Here is a 27,222-nt window from a genome sequence, read left to right as displayed (position 1 = left end):
AATTCCATATTTCTCCAATTCTGGTTCCTTGTGCATCCTAAATTGCTTTAGCCTTTGTTTACATAGGCCAATGCCTTTGGAGCTTGTTGCACAGGATTATGGGTATGTCATGTAACGTTTTCACAGCCCACATGGAACTTCTCAGGATATTGACACTGTTTTGCTGTTGTTGGATGCAGATCATCTTCATGCTCATGTCAATACAAGTAGGAGCACTTGCACCTTTGGATCAAAAATTGAAAGTTCAAATCCAACTATCTATGGATTGACAGTCTCTGTTTTGGATGTGCTGCTGATTTTGAGCCGCTGCCATGTTTCATGTTTAGCATTTAGTGCACCAATAGTGAATGTTTAGACTGGTGGATGAAATGGCAGTCAAGGGGACTGCTTTGTCCTATCAGGCTTTAACTTGTATTAAAGATGCTGAGTGTGTTGTAATTGGGGCTGTGGATTTAAGACCTGCATGAGGTGTAAGATACTTGGCACGGAAATGTGTCTTTTCAGTAATAACTGGTGTTTTGCATTTCACACTTTCCAACTTTCCGCATCTAATTTTGCCTCGTGTAGCCCCGTTCCCACCCCTCTCATCCTTTATCAGTTACATGCATTCACATTATCCACTTCAACTAGTCCCAGTTGTAGCTAGTTCCCAATTCTTTCTTGTTTTGCGTTTTAAGTTTGTTTTTTGTTTTCTTTTGCTGGATTTCTTGGTGACTGTCTTCACATCCTCAAATTATGGTGTTCCCCATAAGTAGAAATATTCTTAGTGAGTTTTGAGAAGATTTGTAGCTCAGGTTGAGGTTCTGGATGTGAGTTTGCTCACTGAGCTGGAAGGTTCGTTTTCAGACGTTTCGTCACCATTCTAGGTAACTTCATCAGTGAAGCACTGGTGTTATGTCCAACTTTCTATTGATCTGTTTAGGTTTCCTTGGGTTGGTGATGCCATTTCGTGTGTTGGTGATGTCATTTCCTGTTCTTTTTCTCAGAGGGTGGTAGATGGGCTCCAAATCAATATGTTTGTTGGAGTTCCGGTTGGCATGCCACGCTTCTAGGAATTCTCGTGCGTGTCTCTGTTTGGCTTGTCCTAGGATGGATGTGTTGTCCCAAAGTGGTGTCCTTCCTCATCTGTATGTAAGGATACGAGTGATAGTGGGTCATGTCTTTTTGCGGCTAGTTGATGTTCATGTATCCTGGTGGCTAGCTTTCTCCCTGTTTGTCCAATGTTGTGTTTGTCACAGTTCTTGCAAGGTATTTTGTACATGACGTTTGTGCAAGAACTGTGACCAGGTGCAATTTTTGCTCATCTGGATATTGTACTCTAAAATCTTTCTGCTGTCTCTTTCCCCCACCCCCCAGATGTGTAACTTGCAAATGACCACCTCCATTCTTCCTTACAAAATACATGCTGAATCAAATTGTAATACCTCCCAACTACTGATCCAGCTTCAATATCTGTATTAAAACCTTGTTATTCTTTGAGAATCAGCTCACTTGACTGCTGCAAATGTTACCTGAAACCTATCATGTACTCATTTTTCTTTTGACGCTAAACAAGCAACTTGTGCGGCAATAAGTTATAATTATACCAAGTTTATTAGATAGTATCATATGCCATGGGGTTTCAATCTGTGCCTTAAGATCGAAAGTTACTTTTGAAGTTTGCCAAATAAATTGCAGTGGCTGTTTTACGAAACTCTTGTTTAGACATTTGTTATCTAGCCCATTGAATTGAGTTGAATGTTGTCGATTTGCATTTAGTTTTGAAATGCAAGGTAAGCTTGAGATCAACTGATTTGCTTAAGCAGTGATAAATCTTTTTGAAGATTAGATTATAGCTTTCAAATCAGTACATGTATGTGGCAAGATCTCTCCTTTTTTCATTCTTCTATCTTCTACATATTGCAAATGTCATCCATTTACATCCCATTTTTAATGGTGTCGCAGGATAGGAGTCCAAAATCATGTACTCCCAGGATAAATAGGATTTTGGAGAGAAAGGAGGTGTTGGGAAATGTGGGAGAGAGGAGGAAGTTGTATACATTACTCAAGTTGGAATTTCACTGATTTTTATCTTGGATTTTAAGAGTGTATTTTAAGAATAACAATCCATTTGGACTTTATAATTCTGATGCTGTAAAATATTTGTGTGGTAAGAGAATAAATGAGTAGTGCTTATTTGAGTGTTTTGTGGGTTTATAAATAGTTTTCCTTTTGCCTTTTAAATGCTTTATTGCATCACCTTGGGATATTGTGCCATTTTATGATTGTTTTTAACTTGTACTAGTTTGCTGAAGAAAAACAGTGAACTAAATTCTTCCTGTTAGGGTTATATTGCAATAATGTACAAGATGACTACTTTGCACATAGCCTTTAACTATACAGGTGTTAAGACTGCATTTGGGTTCTCTGTAGCCTTGAATATACTTAGCAAACCACATGTTGTGAGATGGCTGACTAGGAAGACCTTTTTTTGTTTTACACACTGACCTTTAATCCCTTACTTAATTTAAGTGAAATCTGAAACAGTAAACTGCCTTCTTTTAGATGGCTAATTCCCTTTCTTACTTCAAAGTATACTTTAGTAACTGAAATATTTTCATGAATAAACAGTTACTTCACCTGGACCATCTCCAGCACATCCCTCACCTTCCTGGACCCCTCCGTCTCCATCTCGGGCAACTACCTACAAACCGATGTTCATTTCAAGCCCGCTGACTCCCACAGCTACCTGGAAAACACCTCCTCCCACCCACCCTCCTGCAAAAATTCCATCCCCTATTCCCAATTCCTTTGCCTCTGCCGCGTCTGCTCCCAGCTCGAGGCATTGAACTCCCGTACATCCCGTATGCCCTCGTTCTTCAAGGACCGCAATTTCCTACCAAACCCACCACCCCAACACCATGCCAGCAGTGGTCAAGAACACCCTCGACCGTGTCTCTGGCATTTCCTGCACTTCATCCCTCACCCCGCCCCCGCAATAACTGCCAAAAGAGAATCCCCTCGTCCTCTCAAACCACCCCACCAACCTCCGGATACAATGCATCATCCTCTAACACTTCCGCCATCTCCAATCCGACCCCACCACCCAAGACGTTTTTCCATCCCCACCCGTGGTCTGCCTTCCGGACAGACCACTCTCTCTCCGCGACTAGCTTGTCTGTTCCACACTCCCCTCCAACCCCACCACACCCGGCACTTCCCCTGCAACCACAGGAAGTGCTATACTTGCCCCCATCCCTGGCACCAAGATGACTTTCCACATCAAGCAGATGTTCACCTGCATATCCGCCAATGCGGTATACTGCATCCACTGTACCCGTTGTGGCTTTCTCTATATTGAGAGAACCAATTCTTTAGACGACATGTCCATCCTGGGCCTCCTGCAGTGCCATAATGATGCCACTGTAGGTTGCAGGAACAGCAACCCATATTCCGCTTGGGAACCCTGCAGCCCAATGGTATCAATGTGGATTTCACCAGCTTCAAAATCTCCCCTTCCCCCACTGCATGCCAAAACCAGCCCAGCTCATCCCCGCCTCCCTAACCTCTTCTTCCTCTCACCTATCCCCTCCTCCCACCTCGAGCCACACCTCCATTTCCCACCTACTAACCTCATCCTGCCCTCTTGACCTGTCCGTCCTCCCTGGACTGACCTATCCCTACCTAGCCCCCCACCCATACTCTCCTCTCCACCTATCTTCTCCTCTATCCGTCTTCGGTCCGCCTCCTCCTCCCCTCTCTCTCCCTATTTATTTCAGAATCCTCTCCCCATCCCCCTCTCTGATGGGTCTAGGCCCGAAACGTCAGCTTTTGTGCTCCTAAGATGCTGCTTGGTCTGCTGTGTTCATTCAGCTCCACACTTTGTTGTCTCGGATTCTCTAGCATCTGCAGTTCCCATTATCTCAGTTACTAAAGCAGTTTGGTTCTGTACAGTAGCATATGAAGAAACAAACATTGAAGTTTGTCTCTCTCCAACGAACAAGCCAAAGGCATTATTTCCTTGTACAAGACTGTGTATTTACATATATTTTGAGGCATAATGTGGGGGTGGTTCTCATAACTGAATAAACCCCTGCTTAAATTCAGCAGAGATCTTAGACAGTGGTATTTCCCCATTGCATCTTTGGCAGATGCTGCCCCAAGCTCTCTCGCGTCCCTCAACTCCTAGTTCTGGACCATAGAATGTGCCAATCTGCAACATCTCATCAAGGAGGACCTAGAAGACCAAGTTGCAGGCAGACAAAAACAAGTGTCTTTCACCAAGTTCATGATCCTCTAGGTGCTGTCAATGTTTGTCTCCATTTTTCTTTAAACTCAAATTGTTGGCTCACTTTTATTTGAGCCAGAAATCCAAGTTCAAGTGAGCCTCTCTCCAGCAGTGTCAGTACATATCTTGATGAGGGACTGCTACACTTTGTGTGTCTGAGTGTGAAAATTGAACCGGGATTCATCCTGGTTCCTTGGAAAATCGCATGACTTCATGGGGCAAACAAAGAACAGGGGAGTGGTCCTCATTCTGGCATTTAGGTACAATTATTAAGCCAACAGGCTCCATTGTTTTTTTTCTCTTCAGTTGCGTAACACTTTGCGATTTTTCACCAGGTTAAACTATTACATTTATAGGAAGACCCAATGTCCTTGGTATCAGATGTAATTTTTATGACCTAGTCTTAAAGTATACATTGCAAAATCAATTACTATCATGCTGTACGCCACATGACTATTACACTGCAGAATTTTGAAGTAACTGGAAGTTGGCAAGAAAAACAGACAATGCTGAAGATACATTGATCTATTGGCATCTTTACCAAGATTAGATTGTCTAGATATACCTGCAAAATGAGCCGCCTTTATCTGGGTGTATCCAAAAGATATGTATTCTAATCATGCATATGTTGTGCTACTCCAATGGTTAGAAAACAGTCTTTTTATTGTTGCTCTTCTGTCAGTTCTCCCTGACCCCACTCTCTTGTATCTCTCATATTGACTTGCACTTGTCATGCTAGATGGCATATCTTTTCCCCCCACCTCCCTGCCTTTTAAGCTGTTAAAAATATTTTTTTCTCCAACATCAACCGGCATGCAGCATTTGCCCCCTCGAGTTTCCATTTCATAACTTGGAGGTTTTTAAATCCATGCTTGGTGCCAACCAATCACTACTTCATCTTTTTTACCTTTTTTTTATAATCTTTCATATCTTTAATTTCAGAAGACTGACATTTACAATGTGAATCTAAACCATTCACTTTGTTTTCCTGTGTTCTCAGGTTTTGTGCTTTCACTTTTTAAATGCCGAATTCTGCAATGTTAATCGTTACCTTTTGCATTATAAAAATAAATCTCCTTCTGTAATCTTGGGCAACAGTTATATTTTTAACCCCCTTGCTATTGTCAGAAGATTATGGAAGTGTTCAGTTTTTTGGTTTCTGTGGAAACATCTGAGTTTCATTTTCTGTGGTGCCATGTTGTATCACATACTTAGACACTGCAAATTAGACAGGTAGAGGGTTTGTGGCTCTGGATGGCATCATAAGCTAGGAATTGAGCAAGATGTTCTTTCTGTTCTATATTGCTCTTGATAAGGATTAAAATCTTACACACCCATAATACGGTGACAAACAGCATTCAGAACATTTAATGTTCCACTATGTGCAGGTATTTCTTTGGGTTTTTAACCAGTAAGTGATTTCATCAGTTCTTTTCTGCAGCTTTCCTAGTTTATTGGTGCTTTGCTTTGTCCAGAATGTGGAGCATTTCCTGCAAAATGGTCTGGCCCCACTTTTAAAGTGATGTCAGAAATCTAGATGTCCCATCCCAAACGAGGGTCTTTGTCACTGGGTTGACTAAAATTACAAACTCTATATACTTAGTTTTGCTGTTCTGCAGCAATTGCAGAACCCAAGTTGAGACCTGATCTAATTGATGAAATGGGCTTTTTGTTACCTATTATTTACATGTGCTTGACAGTAGTTCAGCTTGCTCGGAACTAGCTCTGAATGAACAGAACCTCTGACACTTAAATTTTTTCTCTGCCAGCCAAGGCTCCCTGAATGGACCAGGTTAAAAATGGTCCAATCAGGGAACTCCTTCTGATGTCCCACCTGGCTGACCTCATTACAATCACTGCAATGTGGGCTTTTAAAATTTAAAATGCAATGGTTCATCAATTTAAAGTAACAGTTGCTGAGTGTTATGTGGTGCGAATGGACTTCTAAAAGAGGTTTTGATTTGGTGCCACACTGAGTTTGTCAGCAAAGATTTAAAGCCTGTGGAGTGAAAGGGATAGTGGCAGAGTGGATAGTAATTTGGCAGAGAGACTAAAACGCCAACCTTCCTGCTCCTCTGCTGCTTGGCCTGCTGTGTTCATCCAGCTCTACGCCTTTCTTATATCAGTAGAAAATTGTGTACCTCAGTCTCAGGGACAATGTAGCGAAGGTTCTGTAGGTTCACTATTAAGGCTGCTGTTTTTCTCATCACCCCTTTTAATCACCTAGATTTGGGTACACAGAGCATTATTCTACACTCTAAATACTCCCCATAACACGCAGAGTCTCTGTACTTGAACATAGCTCCCTTCTGTCTTATTTGGCCATTTGCTGTTGAAACCTTGATATATCCCTAGGATAAAGCCACAGAATGAGGCATTGTAGAAAATAACCATTTGGATAGTTGTTTCTGTATCGACTGTTTTTAGACCTATCTGATTCGAATCATTTGTTCTGTCTCCTAGAACAATACAGCGCAGAACAGACCTTTCGACCTTCTGCGCCGATCTGTGAACTAATCTAAGCCCATCATCATCCATCTGCTTATCCAAGGACTGTTTAAATGCCCCTAATGTGGCTGAGTTAACTACATTGGCAGGGCATTCCATGCCCTTATCACTCTCTGAGTAAAGAACCTGCCTCTGACATCTGTCTTAAATCTATCACCCCTCAATTTGTAGCTATGCCCCCTTGTACAAGCTGACGTCATCATCCTTGGAAAAAGACTCTCACTGTCCACCCTATGTAATCCTCTGATCATCTTGTATGTCTCTATTAAATCCCCTCTTATCCTTTATCTCTCGAATGAGAACTGACCCAAGTCCCTCAGCCTTTCTTCATAAGGCCTTCGCTCCAGACCAAGCAACATCCTGGTAAATCTCCTCTGCACCTTTTCCAATGCTTCCACATCGTTCCTGTCATGGGGTGACCAGAACTGCATGCAATATTCCAAATAAGGCAGCACTAACATTTTGTACAGTTGCAGCATGACATCATGGCTCGGGAACTCAATCCCTCTACCAATAAAAGCTAACACACCGTAGGCCGCCTTAACAGCACTATCAACCTGGGGAGCAACTTTCAGGGATCTATGTACATGGACACCAAGATCCCTCCGCACATCCCCACTACCAAGAATCTTTCCATTGATCCGGTATTCTGTCTTTCTATTATTCCTCCCAAGGTGAATCACCATGTTTATCCGCATCGAACTCCATTTGCCACCTTTCAACCCAATTCTGCAGTTTATCCAAGTCTCTCTGCAACCTGCAACATTCTTCCACACTGTCCGCCACTCCACTGACTTTAGTGTCATCTGCAAACTTACTAACCCATCCACCTATGCCTGCATCCAAGCCATTTATGAAAATAAACAGCAGTGGTCCCAAAACAGATCCTTGAGGCACACCACTAGTAACCGGACTCCAGGCTGAATATTTTCAATCAACCACCACTCGTTGCATTCTTACAGAAAGCCAGTTTCTAATCCAAACTGCTAAATCTCCCTCAATCCCATGCGTCTGTATTTTCTCCAATAGCCTATCACAGCCCTTCATTTTCCCCTTCAATTTGTTATCCAGTTCTTTGAATAATAATTTGAATCTGCTTCTACCAGTTTATTTGTGTGTAATTTTATTTGTTCTTACGCAGTATATCTTTTAAGAGACATACCCATGGTGTCATCACAGTCAAGTAGTATGAGACATGAGGGCATAAAGGTTTCTGATTTCATCGTAACTGATACCACTTTAAGAATGATTCGCTGATAAAAGCAGGCTCCACACTGGGCAAATATCAACCTGTTTGGTAACAGACACTGAAGTGACTGTGAGATTTGAGAAATATTACAAGTGTCATGGCACAGAAGGACATCATTCAGCCCATTGTGTCTGCACTGGCTTTAAATCAGCAGCATCACCTTGTGCCAGTTCCTGGCTTTTACCTCGTACCCTGGCACATTACTTCTATCCAACCAATCATCAAATACCCTACTGAATGTTACAGTTGAATTGCCTCCCCTACACCTCTGGCCGGTGCATCCCAAGCCCCAGCTGCTTTGGAACAGGATTAGACCATTCATTCCACCATTTGATGGCTGATTTGTGGCCTAATTTCATATAGCTACCTTTTTTCGCCTATATCCTTTTAGGTAACACTTCTTCTTTAAGAAAATTTATTTCTTTTTTAACTAACTCGTGCAAGTTGTTTGTTAGGTCATTTTCCTCTTTTGGCACATCCCTTTTAAATCTGTGCCCACTGTTACTTGATTCTTTTGAGTGGAAACAGTTTCCCCTTTTCCGTGCTATCTAGCACACTCATGTTTTTGAAAACCTTTATCAGATCTCCTCTTGGCAGCCTTCTCACCAAGGAGAACAGTCCCAATTTCATGTTATCTCCGAACTGAAATTTTTCATCCTTGGAACTATGCTTATAGATATTTGTATGTAAACCGCTGAATCTTCAGCACCATACTACTTATGTCTAGTTCTTCTATTAAGATAGGTAACATGTGTATTACTGCATCAGGTACAAATGTGCCATGGCATCACAGTTCATGATCACCATGATTACTTTCTGTTTATGTCCCCATGTTGCAATTAGTTATTTTGCCAATTATTTTTAAAATCTTGGCTTACGTTGTTTTGCAAGTGGAAACAATTTTTTATTTGTTTTTAAACCGAATAATCTTGGAACACATCTCTGTACTTTGTTCCCTGCTCTAAGATAAACAGTCCTGTCTTCTCCACTGCATGCCCACCCCCTCCACCCCAACCCCATTCTCTGTGATTAAAGACCCTCCTGGCTGGTCTCATTCTAATAAATATTTTTGAAACCATCTTTTAAGACCCTGACGGCGAAGTCCCAGAATGAAACATCAAATTTGTTTGGACTAACTGTTCTGTAAATGTCCTTGAATGCAATGTCTTTGCTTGTGTACTCTTCGTTTGAGATGAAGAAAACAAAATAACGGAGATCGCAGGGCTTGATTTCCAACACTATTCCCAGAATCTCCATAGGTATGAGGGGAAAAAGCTATCATGAATCTTGAAATTCCCTCATTTTTATGGCATAATGGATCTACCTAGAGCATTTGGATTAGATTAGATTCCCTACAGTGTGGAAACAGGTCCTTCGGCCCAACAAGTCCATACTGCCCCTTGAAGCATCCCACCCAGACCCATCCCCTGAACGCTACGGGCAATTTAGCATGTTGCAGTGGTTCAATAGGACGACTTGCCACAAATTTCTTGGGTGCGTCAAAGCAGGTCATAAAGGCTGACCCAGCCGGTGACACGCACATCCCATGAGTGAATTTGAAACAAACAAAATCCAATTTTCTTTCAATACTCCTACTCCGGATTGAAAGCAAACCACAGCAAGTTCCTTCAGTGACGTTTTAAAAACAAAACTGTAGCACACAACTTTAATTAGCAATCTGAATCTTATTAATGTAATGTAAACTTAACACTTTCCTTTGGGTCTGTGTGGAAGAAGTTTTAAAAGCAGGCAAAGCACAAAAGTTGGGCGTGGGTATGGTGAAAATAATGGGATGTTTGTTATTTGCATCGCCAGTCCACAAGTTTGATTCTGCAATCTTCAACATTCCTCACTGTATGCAGATGGTAAGTCTTTAGTTCACAGGCATCTGAATGTACATTTTGTCTTTAAACAGAAAATGGGGAAGCTCCTGCACTGAGAAAGATTTGATGATAACTTCTGGGGGTTTCCTTGTTTTCTGTTTTGCTCCCCAACCTGACAGATCAGAGCTCATTGCTCCTCAGCTCATGACCAATACTATAGCTTTATCTGAACTCTGTTCCCAAAATAAAACACACTCATTAAGGACCAGTTAGCTTGTCTTATCTTGTTTTCCCTTGTATTAGCGTGCTGAGTTTCCTTTAAAGCTTTCAATTTTTTTTTCTCAATTTTACATTTCAGTTAATTACCTTGGAGCCTTCATTAACTCTATGGTTCCTTGTTAACTTGTGTTCACAAAATTATGTTCCTGTATTTTGGGCTTGTGGTTTTTCTTCACAGTCACTATGAACTTTTCACTTGGAATGCTCACTCAACCATATGTGTCCCAGATCTCGCGCCTCTGCACCTATCTCCAACCAACCAAAATTGTTTTGCCTTCCTTGCTCAGGACAAATTTTACTTGGGTCCATTGAAGCTTCTTGACATCTTCCTAAGTTTAAATGCAAGTTAATGACAGCACCAATATTTAATGAGTAATGCAATCTCCACAATGGTCTAATTTATTGCTAACTCTGCTAAAATGTTGTTTTTTTAAATGATTGACAATCCAGAGTGCAAACTGCATAATGAATTACATATTAGCATGTTGTAAGTGTGCTCTTTGTATCGTGTGTTTGCATTTGCAAATCTAAACCAAGTTTTTTGGTACTTTAACACCAGGCCAGTTGATGATCTCCCACCTTGTAGGAGGATGGGAAAAATTGCACTATTGTTCAAATGCAGCTAAAACATAACCAAAAGAGAACACACTGCCTCAAAGAAATCCATAAGCAGAATACTTTTACAAGCTAAATTTATTTGCTCTTTTTCCATGCCATTTTTGGGAGTTTTATTCTTTTGAGATATTAATACATTAAATCTTCCAAGGTAAAATGAATCAAGTCTGTGTCAGAATTACACAAGTTACTTGATGGGTAATATTTTATCTTTATGACTTATGTTATGGTTTTGGACCTGAAAGTCTTTGTACCCTGACCAATAATAATTTAATGCAACAATATATAGCACCTATTATAACTTCAGGATGTTTGTCTAGTAAAGCAGCTAAAAGTATTTCTCAATTGTAGCCATATTTGTAAAGTACAGAAGTGAGCCAGCAGATTTGTGCTAGCAAGGTCTATTTAACAGTAATGTGGTAGTGACCAGTTAATCTGTTGTGGGATAATATTAACTGGGATGATTGTAAGAACTACCTTTGTCATCCCTTGAAATAATATCATGGGGTCTTTGCATCCATCTTAAAGGGCAAATGAGATTTCTGTGGCGTCTTTGAGAAGACAGATTAAAATGCTATTTACTACCTTTTTTTAAAACAGAACATCGTTCCAAGAGATTTCATGGGAATTTTTATCAGACAAATCTAACTCTGACTCAATGATATATGTGGCAGGTGACTAAATACTTTTTCAAAGCAGTTGGGAGAGGAGTAAAAGTTTATGGAGGGGAATAAGAGTTTAGTGGCAATGAGGAAATTGGAATGCCGAAGAAGCCAGAAATCTGTGGTTTCAGAGATTACTTAGATATGGAAGAGTCAAGGCGAGGGATGGATATCAATGTGTGGATAAGAATTTTGAATTGGCAATGGGAGTCAACGTGGCCAGTTAATGGCTGATTTTGTCAAGACCTGTTGACCATAGATCAGTAGAGTTTTTGATTTGCGGTTTGAATCCAAGGGTGGAAGAGTGCTACGTGGTTGATGCTCACTCTCTATACTGCATAGAAGTGCCAGCCTGGATTATGAGCTCTGTTCTCCAATGTGTGTTGAATCTGAGCTTCTGAATCTGGGGGGAAAACAAAATTTCATTAGCTGTAATTTAACTATAAATATTTCCAATTCCTGCCCAGGCTTTGAAACCACACCGTGTATTTAAAACTGGTCACTCAATTAATTATTTGAACTATGCATATTTAATATTGTCATCAACCTCCTGTTCAAAAGAAATCTTTATTTGTTTTAGAGATAGCAGGAACTGCAGATGCTGGAGAATCTGAGATAACGAGCTGTAGAGCTGGATGAACACAGCAGGCCAAGCAGCATCAGAGGAGCGGGAAGGCTGACGTTTCGAGCCTAGACCCTTCTCCCATTCTGAAGAAGGGTCTAGACATGAAACGTCAGCCTTCCTGCTCTCTGAGGCTGCTTGGGCTGGTGTGTTCATCCAGCTCTGCACCTTGTAATCTTTATTTGCTTTGATCTTTTTGGTAATCTTAGATTTCTCATGTACTCCTTTTTTTTCCCTCATGTCCTGGCTTGTCCTATCTGCTGCAGGAGTGTTCATGAGCTACCTTATCTTTTATTGATAGATGGGCCTTTATTTGTTAAACAAAAAATTACAGATCAACTAAACAATTAGCTTCCCTAAAAAACAGTTGTGGTTGTTGACCAATTAAATCATGGAAATGAAAGATCCTGTAGTGGTTAGGCTAACAGTTATCCTTTATCTAGTATTGCTGAAACCGAATATCTGGTCATTACCACATTGTGTTTTGGAGCACTGTTTTTATAGTAAAATAGTAGCTACACAAAAAAAAACACTGGTTGTGAAGTGATCTTAGGAGATACATTATAATGGAATGATCACGACAGCAAGAATAAAGTTACTATCGTGTGTACAAACTCTGGCAACTCATGAGGGTAACTTTAGAAATGCCGAAACCTACACCATTTGAGTGGCTTTTTGTGCAAGCACCCAAATGCTGCAAGTATCCACTGGGAAAGCCTCTCAGTCAAAGAATGTCATTAGCTGAAGTTAACGCTGGATCTCAAAAGATCCGCACGCAGCTCTGAAAGCCCAGAGCTGCTATTGATGGGCACTTAATGTCCAATGACCACCTGCTTTGGTGCCTGACTGACTGACTGACTGACTGTAAACAGCCCCAACTATGCAACCTACAATGAGGTCCCAAGTTCAAGCTTCCAGGAAAAGTTTGGACAACCCTCAAATGCTTGAAAAGGCCAGGCCACATCATTCTATGTATAAAGAACATGACCAGCTACTCAAATTGCGATGACAAGGGCCGTTCAGATCAAACCTTTGCCCACATGCTAAGATAACAAAGTGTGGAGCTGGATGAACGCAGCAGGCCAAGCAGCATCTCGGAAGCACAAAAGCTGACATTTAGGGCCTAGACCCTTCATCAGAGAGGGGGATGGGGAGAGGGTTCTGGAATAAATAGGGAGAGAGGGGGAGGTGGACCGAAGATGGATAGAGGAGAAGATGGGTGGAGAGGAGATTATGGGTGGGGAGGTAGGGAGGGGATAGGTCAGTCCGGGGAAGACTGACAGGTCAAGGAGATGGGATGAGGTTGGTAGGTGGGAAATGGAGGTGCGGCCTGAGGTGGGAGGAGGGGATAGGTGAGCGGAAGAAGAGGTTAGGGAGGCGGGGATGAGCTGGGCTGGTTTTGGGATGCAGTGGGGGGGGCGGGGGAAGGGGAGATTTTGAAGCTTGTGAAGTCTCACGCCCTCCACCACCTCCAGAACTTCCAATTCCCTGGCCCCCAACACCTCACTTTCACCATGAACGTCCAGTCCCTATACACCTGCATTCCTCATGCAGATGGCCTTAAGGTCCTCCGCTTCTTCCTGCCCCACAGGCCCAACCAGTCCCCCTCCACCGATACCCTCATCTGCCTAGCCGAGCTCGTCCTCACCCTCAACAACTTCTTTCAATTCCTCCCAGTTCCTACAGACAAGGGGATGTCTCTGGGTACCCACATGGGCCCAAGCTATGCCTGCCACTTTGTAGGTTACGTGGAACAGTCCCTCTTCCTCACCGACACCGGCCCCAAACCCCACCTCTTCCTCCGTTACATTGACTGTATCGATGCCGCCTCCTGCTCCCAAGAGGAGCTCGAACAGTTCATCCACTTCACCAACATGATCCACCCCAACCTCAATTTCAACTGGGCCATCTCTAACACATCCCTCACCTTCCTGGACCTCCCTGTCTCCATCTCAGGCAACCAGCTAGAAACTGATGTCCATTTCAAGCCCACCGGCTCCCACAGCTACCTAGAATACACCTCCCTCCCATCCACCCCCCTGCAAAAAAAATTCCATCCCTTATTCACAATTCCTTCGCCTCTGCCGCATTTGCTCCCAGTATGAGGCATTCCAGATGGCCGCATTCTTCAAGGACCACAACCCCCCCCACCCCCCAACCTTGACCATGGCTCCTGCATTTCCAGCAACACATCCCTCACACCCCGCCCCTACCACAACTGCCTAAAGAGAATCCCCGTCATCCTCACATACCACCCCATCATCCTCCGACACTTTCGCCATCTACAATCCGACCCCACCACCCAAGACATTTTTCCGTTCCCACCCTTGTCTGCTTTCCGGAGAGACCACTCTCTCCGCGACTCCCTTGTCCGGTCCACACTCCCCTCCAACCCCACCACACCCGGCACCTTCCCCTGCAACAGCAGGAAGTGCAACACTTGCACCCACACCTCATCCCTCACCCCCATCCCAGGCCCCAAGATGACTTTCCATATTAAGCAGATGTTCACCTGCACATCTGCCATTGTAGTATACTGTATCCACTGAACCCAGTGTGGCTTGCTCTACATTGGGGAAGCCAAGTGGAGGCTTGGGGACCGCTGTGCAGAACACCTCCGCTCGGTTCACAATAAACAACTGCACCTCCCAGTCGCGAACCATTTTAACTCCCCCTCACATTCCTTAGACGACATGTCCATCGTGGGCCTCCTGCAGTGTCACAATAATGCCACCAGTAGGTTGCAGGAACAGCAACTCATATTCCGCTTGGGAACCCTGCAGCCCAACGGTGTCAATGTGGACTTCACAAGCTTCAAAATCTCCACTGCATCCCAAAACCAGCCCAGCTCATCCTTGCCTCCTAAACCTGTTCTTCCTCTCACCTATCCCTTCCTCCCACCTCAAGCCGCACCTCAATTTCCCACCTACTAACCTAATCCCACCTTCTTGACCTTTCTGTCCTCCCTGGACTGACCTATCCCCTCATCACCTCCCCACCTATACTCCTCTCCACCTATCTTCTCCTCAATCCATCTTCAGTCTGCCTCCTCCTCTCTCCCTGTTTATTTCAGAACGCTCTCCCTGTCCACCTTTTCTGATGAAGGGTCAGGGCCCCAAACGTCAGCTTTTGTGCTCCTGAGATGCTACTTGGCCTGCTGTGTTCATCCAGCCTCACACTTTATTATCTTGGATTCTCCAGCATCTGCAGTTCCTATTATCTCTGAGCCCAAATGCCAAGTATTTGCCTAGAAAGGTAATGCTATTGAACTAGTAACCCTGAGGCTCTGGAGACATGGGTTCAAAACAATTTTTTTTTTGCTTTGCACAGGCTAATGTCTTGTAGTAACTTTGCACCAAATGACTATGTAACTTTGAAGTCTTACCTCCCTTAATGAAGTTTCATCTTAGCCAGTATGCACCATCTAATCAGCTTCTTTATTAAAAGTCATCTTTGCAACGTTATTAAAATAAAAACTCGAACTTGCTTTCAGTCCGGGAAACAACATTTATTGGAATGTGTAGTTAGACAATTCGTTGGTTGCTCTCCGGTCACGAAATGCCCTTTTTTGGGTCTGTTTAGCAGAAACTGCGCTTTCTGAGATAATAGGAACTGCAGATGTTGGCGAATCCGAGATGACCAATTGTATACAGCTGGATGAACACAGCAGGCCAGGCAGCATCTGAGATGCTGCTTGGCTTGCTGTATTCATTCAGCTGTACACTGTGATTTTTGACTTGCGTGTAATGTGAAATTTGCCTTCATGAACAGTCCAGCAATGGTGTTGTTTACTTCCCAGAACTAAAGCAAAATGTTAAGCAATACTGGAAATCTGAGCGAAAGGCCAGGTCCTGGAGGAGCTCTGCAGATTTGGCAGCATCAATGGAGACAGAACCGGTTGTTCACATCTGGAGTACCATTTTTGAGTTAGAAACAAATGTAACGACTTGGCTGTTGTGTGGAGGATGGCGAGGTGTCCCCACTGTTTACCAGGAGTTGCTAATAACGTGAGACCTTTTTCCTGAAGGACCTCTTTCAGGATTGCCACCAACGGTCCGCCTCTGTTCTCTACTGCAGCCTGTAAATCTTATCTCGCGTAGAGGAGAGAAGGATGATTTTTGTGTAAGTACAATAGTGCACTCCATCTTTGATCGAGAGAGGAGGAAACGGCGGCACTTAGTTTTTGCAAGTGGCATTAGACACCCCTTCAATAGCGAAAGGGTTTGACTTGAGATATCTGGCGAGGGGGCGAAGTCTTGTTGTGATTATAGGTGTAGGTACTGTAATCCTGTCTGGAATGAGACGGTAGCCCCACCTCCTTTTTAATTTGCCCGCTTTATAAATAAACGATTAGAGGTTTGCATGAGGACTCGGAGCAGTCTCCCTTTTGGGGTCTGATCGAGGAATATGGGGACAGATCGGAGCCAGTATGCGGGCAGGAGCAGCCCTTGCTACACAGTGTTGCTGGCTCTCTCAGCTTTGCTGTGCATCGCAGGAGCAGAAGGAACTGTCAGCCAGATCCCGCAGAAGGATACTACTACAGTCATTGGAGAGATCTGCACCAACTCGACCAGCAGGACTTATCAGATCGTCACTTTTACTTGGTCTCACGTCCAGCACACCTACATGATTGCGGTCTGGATCTTGGTGGCCGGTTTAGCTAAAATTGGTGAGTAATTGGGGTCTTCAATACTTTGGATCTCTCTCTCTCTCCCCCCCCCCCTTGAAGATTGTATTTGCACTTGTTTTATTTATCGGTGTTAGTTAGCTCAGGTGGCTGGACAGCTGGTTTGCGATGCAGAGTGATGCCGACAGCGTGGGTTCAGACGCTGCCTGATGGACTTTGCAAACTGTCCCCCCTCTCTCGTTGAGGTGCGGTGACAGTCATGTTAAACCACCATCTGTAATGAGAGAGTAACCCTATGCTCTGGTAAAACTAGGGCAATTTTACTTTTTTTTGCTAATTTAAATTAATTTTGAAATATGTGTTGAGAAAAGCCATGTGGTGGTTGAATGGAGGGTTTTTGGAAACGACCCAACAGAGGGAGCAAGATGACAAAGTGTGGAGCTGGATGAACGCTGCATCTCAGGAGCACAAAAGCTGACGTTTTGGGCCTAGACCCTCCTTCAGAGAGGGGGATGTGGAGAGGGTTCTGGAATAAATAGGGAGAGAGGGGGAGGCGGACCGAAGATGGAGAGAAAAGAAGATAGGTAGGTAGGGGATAGGCCAATCCAGGGAAGATGGACAGGTCAAGGAGGTGGGATGAGGTTAGTAGGTAGGAAATGGAGGTGTGGCTTGGGGTGGAAGCACATCCTTTCTCATTTTTTTTAAAACAAGTTTTACTTCTCATGGGTCTCTGCTTTCCAATCTCATGGAAGTCCTTTGATCTATGTCAAAACCAAAAACTGCAGTTGCTGTACATCTAAAACAAAACCAGAAATTGCTGGCAAAGCTCAGGAGATCTGGCAGCATCTGTGGAGAGAAGTCAGAGGTAATGTTTCCGGACTAGTGACTGAGCCTTCGAACCTGAGGAAGGATCGCTGGACCTGAAATGTTAACTCTGATTTCTGGGCACATGCTGCCAGACCTTTTGAGCTTCGCCAGCAATTTCTGGTGTTTCGGTTTGAAGTAAATGTCTTGCCCACCACTTTAAGATGGTTAGGTTTAAACCGGTTTAAATAAGCAATAAAGGATCTGATTGACCTGTACCAAATGACCACTTCTGAGCTACAAAAAAAAACCTTTTTTCTTTGCACTTGAAGCAGTCGTTAGACTAGACTTGGACTAGTTGAACATCTTTCTAATGTTATCATTTGAGCCTGCACCTAGATTTAACAAACCTTTCAACTCTGGACTCCTGTTTCCATTAATTTTGACTCTGACCTACTTTGCCTTCTGTCTTTCTTTCTCATCTAACCTTATGCACATGGCCTACATAGTGGGCACTGCTGGTTTAATGCTGATATAACCAATTTCCTTAACGGGTAGATTGATACAATAATCTGCCATCGATTTTTGGAGACACATTTGTTCGTTGTTGCCTCATAGTAAAGGTCTCCGATATGTTAAGAATTTCTTGTGCTTTTTTTAGTCATTTCAAATTTGAATTGTTTGAAAAGTTGTTTGAGGAATGGCAAGGGTAGGTTTGACTGGGGTCAATGTAACTAAGTGGGGCTAATTGAGAATAGCAATGTCATAACAGTCCAGGGATTATGATGGTCCATTAATTCTGTTTAAGGGCTGTTTTAAACAGTGCTCCTCATTCATTAGCCATGCCTCAGCCAATGACTGATTTTTTTTTTTTGCATACCTCCCTAGCCAACTGGAGTGCAATTGAAATGGTACAGTATCCCCTTTATAGAATATCTGAATCTGAGAACTGGACAAACAACATTATGCCTCCTCTTAACCAACAAGATCTTGAGGATTGTAAAATAAACAGTTCAAAATGTAAATAAAATTCAAGTTATAAATATTGAATTCATCTAACTGGGTGCATTAAGAGAAATAAAAGGGAAAAGAGAAAAGGGGTGGCAGAGAGAGAGAGCATTCTTTTGTTTTACCATTGTTTTCATTTAAAATTGAGAAGATCTTCAATGGTTATCATGTTGTAATTGTAGATTTTCAGTCTGAAGTGGTTGATTTTGTGAGTAACTAATAATTGTCATGTTAAAGAAAATGTATACATCCAGATTAAATTAACTTTCTGCTGTGGGTTTTCCTGTATTTCATTTATAGGATCACTTCTCCAGCCTGAGATTACCCAACTGAATAAAGAACAGAGTGAGCCCTGACCCTTTTCTGGTTTTTAACAATTCCCCGTGGCTATTGTCTTTTATCAACTGAACCTTGGAGGGACCAATGGATAGTGAACTGGAACATCTTTAAATACTTTAAGAATTGACACTTCACTTGTGTTTAGCATTGATAGACATGATGAAGGAACAACATCTTTCTAAACATTTGCTTTGCAAGGATTTGGTTTTAGTGTGTTTAGTTATGCTTGGTGTGGTACTTGTTGAAGAACATTCCTATTGTGCTCTCTCTGGAAGCTGTGGTTTGATTCCATGGAAATTTGCCAATATCTGGTTGCGTTCCATCCTGGAGTTTAAACAGTAAGTTATTTTTCGTAGAGCTATGGGCCAATGTTGGTCCTAGGTCTCGATCAAAATTTGTGGATGATGACCTGACAAAGCTTGCTAAGCTGGGGAATTCGGGATCAGTTATGGTGACTTTATGATCACAGACTAACTGGGCCTACCCAATGCAGGAATGGCACGGTAGCTCAGCGTTTAGCAGTGCTACTTCTCAGCACCAGGGAGTCGGGTTCGATTCCATCTTCGGGTGGTTGTGCAAATTCCACACAGACATTCTCCCTGTGTGTGTGGGTTTCTTCCCAAAGCTCCGCCAGCTAGGCGGATTAGCTACGGGAAATGTAGGGTTACAGGGACAGGGTGGGGGACCGAGATTGGTGGGGGTAAAATAGCCTGCTTCCACACTGTAGGAATTCTATGAATGTAGATATAGCACTAGAATTCTAAGTGTAGGAACAACATGGTGTCATCCCTTTTCTTTGGGATAGGTTTTGCTGGGAAATAAAGGTGTGGGTGAGGCGAAGAGCAAGTTTCCAGAGTTGCTTTTCAAGGAGACTGACCAAATTCACAAATGTAGTGAATAGTTTAGTGAATACTATTTCCTAAAATTAGTGGGCAAGAAATTTCCTTTTTTTTTAAATGTGATGAGATTCTGAGGTTGGTCTTTATTCTTTGGATGTCCCTGTAGTCAGCTGCCAAGCCTTTGCTTTTGATCTTGAGGCCAGATGTCAAATCAGCCTTTCACCCTAATGTTCAAATTTCCAGCAAGATTCATTGAAGGGCAAGTGGAAAATACTGTGTTTTCTTCTTTGGCTCTTTTAAGCATGACATCCAAGTTACCTTTTGGGATATATACTGCCAATTCAGCATCGAGTAGAATTCGATCCTTGTCTGGGATATAGTTTGCATCATAATTGTGTACTGACTAAGCCTTTTTTGGAATCTGTGAAAATGCATTTTTTTTGTAACTGAGTACCCAATGCCTTTTAAAAACCTGCATGTTTCCTAGTTGTTTTCTTTTAAATAATAAAAAAACCCAATAATTATAGCAAAGGAACAATAAATGTTCAAGTCCAGTCTCTTCACTTGAAACCTGGGGTGGGGGGGGGGGGTGCGGAAAAAAGCATTTTTATTGAACTGAAATGTGTTGGATATCTGTATATACAAAGAAAGTCATGATGTACTTTTCAGAAATTGTCCTGTGTGCATACTGAGGTCTGAAATGAAGTTTTTATCATTTTTGTTTATAGCATACTTATCATGAAATAGTAGAATGGATGCTTTCTGTAATCAGGTTGGCTGAAGGTGGGAATGATCACAGGTGTAAATGATTGACACGTCATTTAAATGGTATGTAAACACTTGATGGCTAAAAAATAATTTTTATTAGGTGACAAACTTACACTCACTTCACAAAGTGCCAACCTTTGCATACTACAGTATTGTGGGTGTCTCTAGCCTTCTGATACCTTGGGCGTCATGAATGATTCCTTGCATAAGTTTTGGGAATAAGTTCTGTCGAGCCTGTGTTTTAATTCTGATTGTGGGTGACACTCAGCTGGGTTATTTGCAAGCATGATTAGAACAAAACGCAATGACATTATATTTCAGTGTTATAGACAGGGCTGTGTACCAGCGATCTCTCCCCAGTGAGAAGGCTTTAAATTCAAGATCGACTCCCAGAGATGTGACCACTTGATTTAGCCTGAAACACTCAATACTGTACTGTTAAAGATGTTGTCTTTTTGTTGAAACCCTGATTGAATATCTCTCGGGCTATAGAGATGCCATGGCACTATTTTGAAGAGCAAGGGAATTTGAGTTCTCAAAACAATACTTGCCTTCAACATAGCAAATTATTTTGACTGTATCTATTTCTTCTGTAGGATCTTGTTGTGTGGAAACTGACCATTGTATTTCTACAGTGACTCCAATTTGGAATAAACAATTGGTTGAAAGTTATCTTTTAAATGCCCTGTCGTCAGGAATGGCATTTTACAAGTGCAAGAAAAAAAGCTATTTGCATCCATAGTGTGTTTTTTTTATGGTATCAAAGAATGGGTACAGGACAGCAGAAGACATTTGGCCCACTAGTAAGCTGGCTGTCTGGTTAGCAGAATTGCACTTTCATCTCTGCCCTTTTGTTAACCATAACAAGTTTTTATTTCCTTTCAGCTGTTTATGCTTCTTGGAAAGTTGATTTGAATCTGTCTTTGCCAAACTTTCAGTTTATGTATTACAGAATGTAACGTCAGACATCCTAAAGTGCTGTTAAACTAATGAAGTCCTAAGGAAATGTAAACATTAACTTTTTAGTTGCTGCTTGCATCCTTCCTTATGAGGAGCAGTAGCCTAAGCTTTCATCCAGTTAACATTGCTGAACAATAATTGCAGTAGTAATGTTTTATTCACACTGCAATGAAGTAATATTGCGTTAGTGACTTGTTAAAGATAAGCTTGATAATTGCACATGCGTGATTAAGTTCTTGGACATTCAACAACACAATTATCCCTGAGGTTTGAGATAGCAGGAACTGCAGATGCTGGAGAATCTGAGATAACAAGGTGCAGAGCTGTGGATGAGCAGAGAAAGGGGTCTCGGCCTGAAACGTCAGCCTTCCTGCTCCTCTGATGCTGCTTGGCCTGCTGTGTTCATCCAGTTCTGCACCTTGTTATCTCTGAAGTTTGTTTTGGCTAAAAAATAAATTTATCTTGTCTATTGGGAAAACAATTGATAGTAAAATGGATTGCTCATAAGTCAATGATTAACGTACAAAACTATTAACTTGTATGTGAGTGCAAGTGAAACAACTAATTTGTGTTGTAAACTTTACATGACTTTGTTTCTTCATTTTTTTTTTAATGTACTGAATCTTTTAATTTGACACACCTGATTTCTGACAAAGGTGAACTTTATTTTACCCTGCAGTATGCAATGAACAAAATCTTCGGGCAAAATGTAGAACCAGATAAGGAAATTAAACAAAATAATATTGAGTTCTTGAACAATTGTTATCTTTGCTCCTTCAATAAAGGAATTAAACGGAATTCTGTAGGATTTAGCCCTTGAATCCTGGTTGATTTCAAATTGACTCCAAGCCTGGATATTGGAAGCACAAGTAAACTTGTTGAGTTTACAGTTGACTATAAAAGAAGCTTTGCTAAAAACCAATCTGTGACAGCATTGTGCCTGCTGTGCAGGTCTGTTCTCGTCAACCACTTCTCCAAGGTTAGGCATCAAGATGACCCAATGTTTGATACTAAATTTGTGCTGGCTATTTCTCATAATTGGAGAGGCATTTGGGCATCAGGGCATCAGAAATGCTGTGGAAGAATGGCAGGGGTCACAGCATCCATGGATGTTAAGAACAAAACCTCTAGAAAATTTTTCTGCACTTTTGGACACTGTTCATGTTCCTTCCCAAGTGTTTTTTTTTGTGTGGCTTGCAGTCTGGCATGCATCTCTACTTTTAATTCCAATATTTCTATCCTTTTGAGCAATTTTGAAAAAAAAATCCATTTTCTGTATCAGTTCAATGTGCTCTCAGCAGTTTAAAAAAGGCAACAATAAGGACTGCATTCTATTTTTTTCTCAGTGACAAACGGTCATCACTGTCAGCAATCACTCTGTAACGAGTATGGTTGTCCATTGACGAAATTCTGTCACTGATCGTGGGTTTTTAGCTCCTTGTGGCTGAGCCCAGTCTTGGGGTTGCATCTCCAGCTCGACCATTTGTGTGCGGTGCTGAATTTCTCTTGGTAGATGTGGGACATCTTTTAATGTTGGAATGCAATTCCTCATCAGCAGACACTGATCCTTGACAGAAGGTAGATCTAATTCCAGAAGCAGTAAAAACCTCCAGACTCTGGATCCAACTATAATTATAGCTGTAGATATTGTGCAAATAGCTTCCACCTGAATTGTTGTTGAGGACTTGTTTTGGATTGCATTTTGTCTGGTTTCTCCCCTCTGAACATACTGCCATCGTGGGTGGCCATGTCAGGATTTGAGAACTCCTGATGGCATTGTTCTCGAGTTCAGTGGAACACTGCGGCATGTCCTCCACAGTAAGGTGGCAATCCGAGGAAAGCCTTTTGAATGGGTAAAAACCCTATTAAAAATAAGTTGCAATAATTAGAGTACAGTGTACTCTTTGCCCATCAAATGTCATCAATTATTATGATCATTCTAGGAAATTAAGATGTGAAGAAATACATAAATACTACTTTTTCTGAAATAGAGATGATCTTTATGGAAAACTTATATTGACAAATTCTGAGACCATGTTGCATAGATTCAACTTGTATACATCAAAGGACTACTGGATTGACTAGCGATTTGAATTCCGTCTTTAAGATGTGACTTATAGTACACAATAGGATTGATGGCAAAACTGCTCTCTCCGGTGGGGTCATTCAGAATAAGGGATTAAAATTTAAAATTGCCTTTTGGCCCTTCCTCCTTTGTGAGGAAGCTTAATCTGAAATGTTGCTTCAAAAAGCTGGTGAGGTTGAGTTGGTTGAGACTTAAACATTTGCTTGGAGCTGCAAGAGAGACGAGTACGTGGTTTGAGGTGATTAACAATTAGACAACCGTTTTCTATATGTATAGTGGCTTCAGCACAGTAAAAGATTCCAAGGAGCCTTCTCTGATAAAACTTGGCACTGTGATATCCTGGAAAGTATGGACAGAGGGACAGATTTTTAAGTAAATTTTTAGGATGAGGTTTGAAGGGGAATTCATCCTGTTGAGTCGAGGTAGTGCAGCTTACCATCAGTGGTAAAGTGATATGACCAGGGCTCGGAATTGGGGAAAAACACACGTTGCACAGAAGACTCAGCCAGAAGTTCGAGACAAGTCAGCAGTAAACCTCTAGGGAGACGGATACCAGGAAGAACCTTTTAACTGTCAAGGTGTTGGAGTAATAAGTATTGTGAAACATTTAAGGATTATTGCATTCTGTTGGCAAACCTCTCTCCACTTTGCAATAACCAACCTACTGAGCGCCTGCCATTTTGACTCTGTGGGGATATCAACTTGGAAAAATCAACCAAAATACCCAGACAAGATTACAACAAATTGAATGCACAAAAGCCTACCCAATCGTATGTCATTTTTCTTTATTTTTCGTGGCAAAGATTTTAAAAGTTAGCTTTCATGGACACCTGCACTTAATGTATGTGAGTGCTGCCCCAAGATTTTGATCCAGAGCTCCAAGCTCCCAGTGCAGTAGGCAGTTTAATCAGTTATTTGTGGTGTGTGGTGTACAGTGTCCCATGAGAGTTATTGGGGATGAACAACAGTTGGGTAAATTAAAGAGGGGGAAATGTGAAGTCAGTTGAATGTACGCATTTTCTGATTAGTTCTCAGCCAGGCTCCACTGAGCAGGCAGGAAGCTTTCCCCTGGGATTTCTAGAACCAAGGGCGTGGTCTTGGATCAGGGATAGGCCATTTTCGTACTGAGATAAGGAAGAATGGTGAATCTTTTTGGAATTCTCTGCACCAGAGGACTGTGAAGATTCAGTTATTGGTCATATTCAAGACAAAATGATTTTCTATAAGTTCATGATATCTGTAGGCATAGTAGAGCCATAGAGAATTAAACTGCAAAGAAAGGGCCATCTTTCCACTGTTGTCTATACCTATCCAAAAACGCCTTGATGCCCTTTCTAATTCCACCATCCTGCACCAGTCCTTCCAGGGCTTGGTGCAGATCCAGGTGCTCCCAAATAATTCAGGAAAATGTGATGGAAGGTCAGTTATGATCTTGTTTAACAGTGGTGCATACTTGAAGGGCTGACTAATTTGATTTCTCCTGTCCTATCTCTGATGTTCCCAGCCTAGACGCCTCCCAAAACCATGATACATGACCTATTACTAGATAATCGGGTTGGAACTACTATCAGTCAAGACTCTGATTAAATAAATGAAATGCATCCAATGTGGAAACTTAATGTGACAACAACCAATTAGTGTAGTGGGGGGCTGGAGGGGAAGGGTAGAAAGCATACTGCCATCCTTTTATAGGCAAACAGTTGTTTGGATTCAGTTAATTTGCTCAGAATCTAGAATAATAGTTACTTTTTCCCTTTTTGTTGGCTATCAATTTTTATAGTTGGGAGATTAGTTTACATCATGAATGGACATGGCAACTAAGTGGGCTTAGGCCCAGACACACTATGATTTAAACAGTGTGTCAGCTGATTGGTCAGCCATTTCAAAATACTCCATGTTTAGCATTTGAGCTTTGGATTTTGTGGAGGCTCCTGTAATATTTTCAATGCACACATTTTCTTCTTTTATATGTGATGTTGGCTAGGTAGCATAAGCTGCTTCAAAAATGTGTTGATTGGATGTCTTGAACTTCTATGGGTGGTGAATCATGAAATCCCTACAGTGTGGTAGTAGGCCTTCTGAAGAGCACCAAAGCCAGACCCAAGCCCCTACTCTTTATTCCCCATGGCTAAACCACCTAACCTATAAATCTCTGGACACTATGGGCAATTTAGCATGGCCAATCCACTTAACCTGCATAGCTTTTGGACTGTGGGAGGAAACCCCCACAGATATGGGGAGAATGTGTTGTTTGCACAGACACCTGAGATTAGAATTGAACCAGGGCCCCTGGTGGTGTGAGGCAGCAGTGCTAAACCACTGGGCCACTTTGCTACCCTGGTCACGCAGTGGTTTCAGTTAGCTCTTTACAGGCTACTGTCCCAGCTTCTGACAAATCTGGTATCTTTCTGGAGTTATTTAGCCTCTTCTATGTAGAGTGCATGGATCTACTTTGTCATAACAAGTGTACAAAACTTTGACATCCAATTCGGTGGCAGTCTCTGGGAGGAGGTAGAATGAAAGGCAGTTTGGTTTTAAATTGTATCAGAGATAATAGGAACTGCAGATGCTGGAGACAGAGTAACCTCTTCAGGGTAGGGATCCTGATGAAGGGCCTGAAATGTCAGCTTTCCTGCTCCTCTGCTGCTGGGCCTGCTGTGTTCATCCAGCTCTACACCTTGTTATCTTGGTTTGAAACTGCTTCAGTTTTGTCTCTTTTAAACACAAGGCTGAGGAGATGGAAGTTCTAGTGACTATTATCACTCCATAGGGTATGGTAGAGGCTGCAGAACTTTGATCTATAGTTGCAGCAGTATTTAGCACTTCAATGCAACAAAAAAAATTGTGGCAATTTTAATATGTACGTGTTGTGATGTATGTTTGAAGTGATTACAGGAAAATTCTCAACATCCAAATATAAATTGCTAAGTTTTTCCCATAACAGAAAGAAGATACTTCTGGGTCAGGCTAATTATGGAAATTGTGGTGATCTCTAAACAGATTCTTGAGATCTTATCTCAAATCTACCAACATTTTGGTTTTTGAAATAATGTTGAGAGTGGGGTATCTGAATTTGATTGTATCCATTTCACTGTTTGTGTTCAAATTCCCCTATCTCCTAACATTTTTTTGGAACTATTAGATATTGAAATCTGCTGGCCAGCGCTACATTTCACACACCAACTGGATAAAGTACTTGTGACAAATTTAAATCTTGCAAAAAAAAAGGACTAAGATATCTCTGAAGAAAATGACTACCTGTCTTTCTTGTGCAAGTTATTTTACTTGGTAGCAAATAATCTGTAGCTGAATGCTTAGTGATTTTTGTTTTAAAGTGCTTTGTCTAAATCAAGCCATACCTTTTTTCCAGATAGCATGATTTGAAACAAATCCTGCACCTTTTTTACACTTCAATTTTTGTGACTTGAAGTCTAACCTCAGTCAGAGGCATGATATCAGTGCCTGTTGTATGTTGTTACAGTACACTAACTTTTATAGACACGAATTATATTATTGACAACATTTCAAAGTGGTAATAACTACACGAAATTGGAGAAGATTTTGTATTGTAGAGAATAGGAAATTATTGGAGCAACAACCAAACCCCCTCTTTAAGAGGCATTAGTAAACGGGATTGTCTATTTTTTTTTAGGAAAAACATTTATTTTACAGTATTAAGTATCCTTTATTAAACTTTCTATGGAATATTCACGGCTTGCTTGATTCATAGCTCCAGAAAGAAATATCGATTCTTTTAACAAGCCAA

General features: G+C 41.8%; 1 protein-coding gene across 2 annotated transcripts in view; it reads left to right on the top strand.

Annotated features, from left to right (window-relative positions):
* The window catches only part of LOC125463264 (sodium/hydrogen exchanger 3), a 113,293-nt gene that overhangs the window by 16,808 nt on the left and 69,263 nt on the right, over window positions 1–27,222 (top strand). The window contains exon 1 of one of the 2 annotated variants that reach the window (XM_048554322.2): window positions 15,791–16,694. The exons of the other annotated variant lie outside the window; for it this stretch is intronic. Within the exon in view, the coding sequence (XP_048410279.1) occupies window positions 16,433–16,694 (262 nt within the window). The 5' untranslated portion in view covers window positions 15,791–16,432. Of the gene's footprint in view, window positions 1–15,790; window positions 16,695–27,222 lie in introns of those variants that run through there. 2 annotated transcript variants of the gene reach the window in all.

This window comes from Stegostoma tigrinum, chromosome 2 (genome assembly GCF_030684315.1).
Source record: "Stegostoma tigrinum isolate sSteTig4 chromosome 2, sSteTig4.hap1, whole genome shotgun sequence".
Taxonomy (NCBI): domain Eukaryota; kingdom Metazoa; phylum Chordata; class Chondrichthyes; order Orectolobiformes; family Stegostomatidae; genus Stegostoma; species Stegostoma tigrinum.
This window is presented reverse-complemented; position numbering and strand designations above follow the sequence as displayed.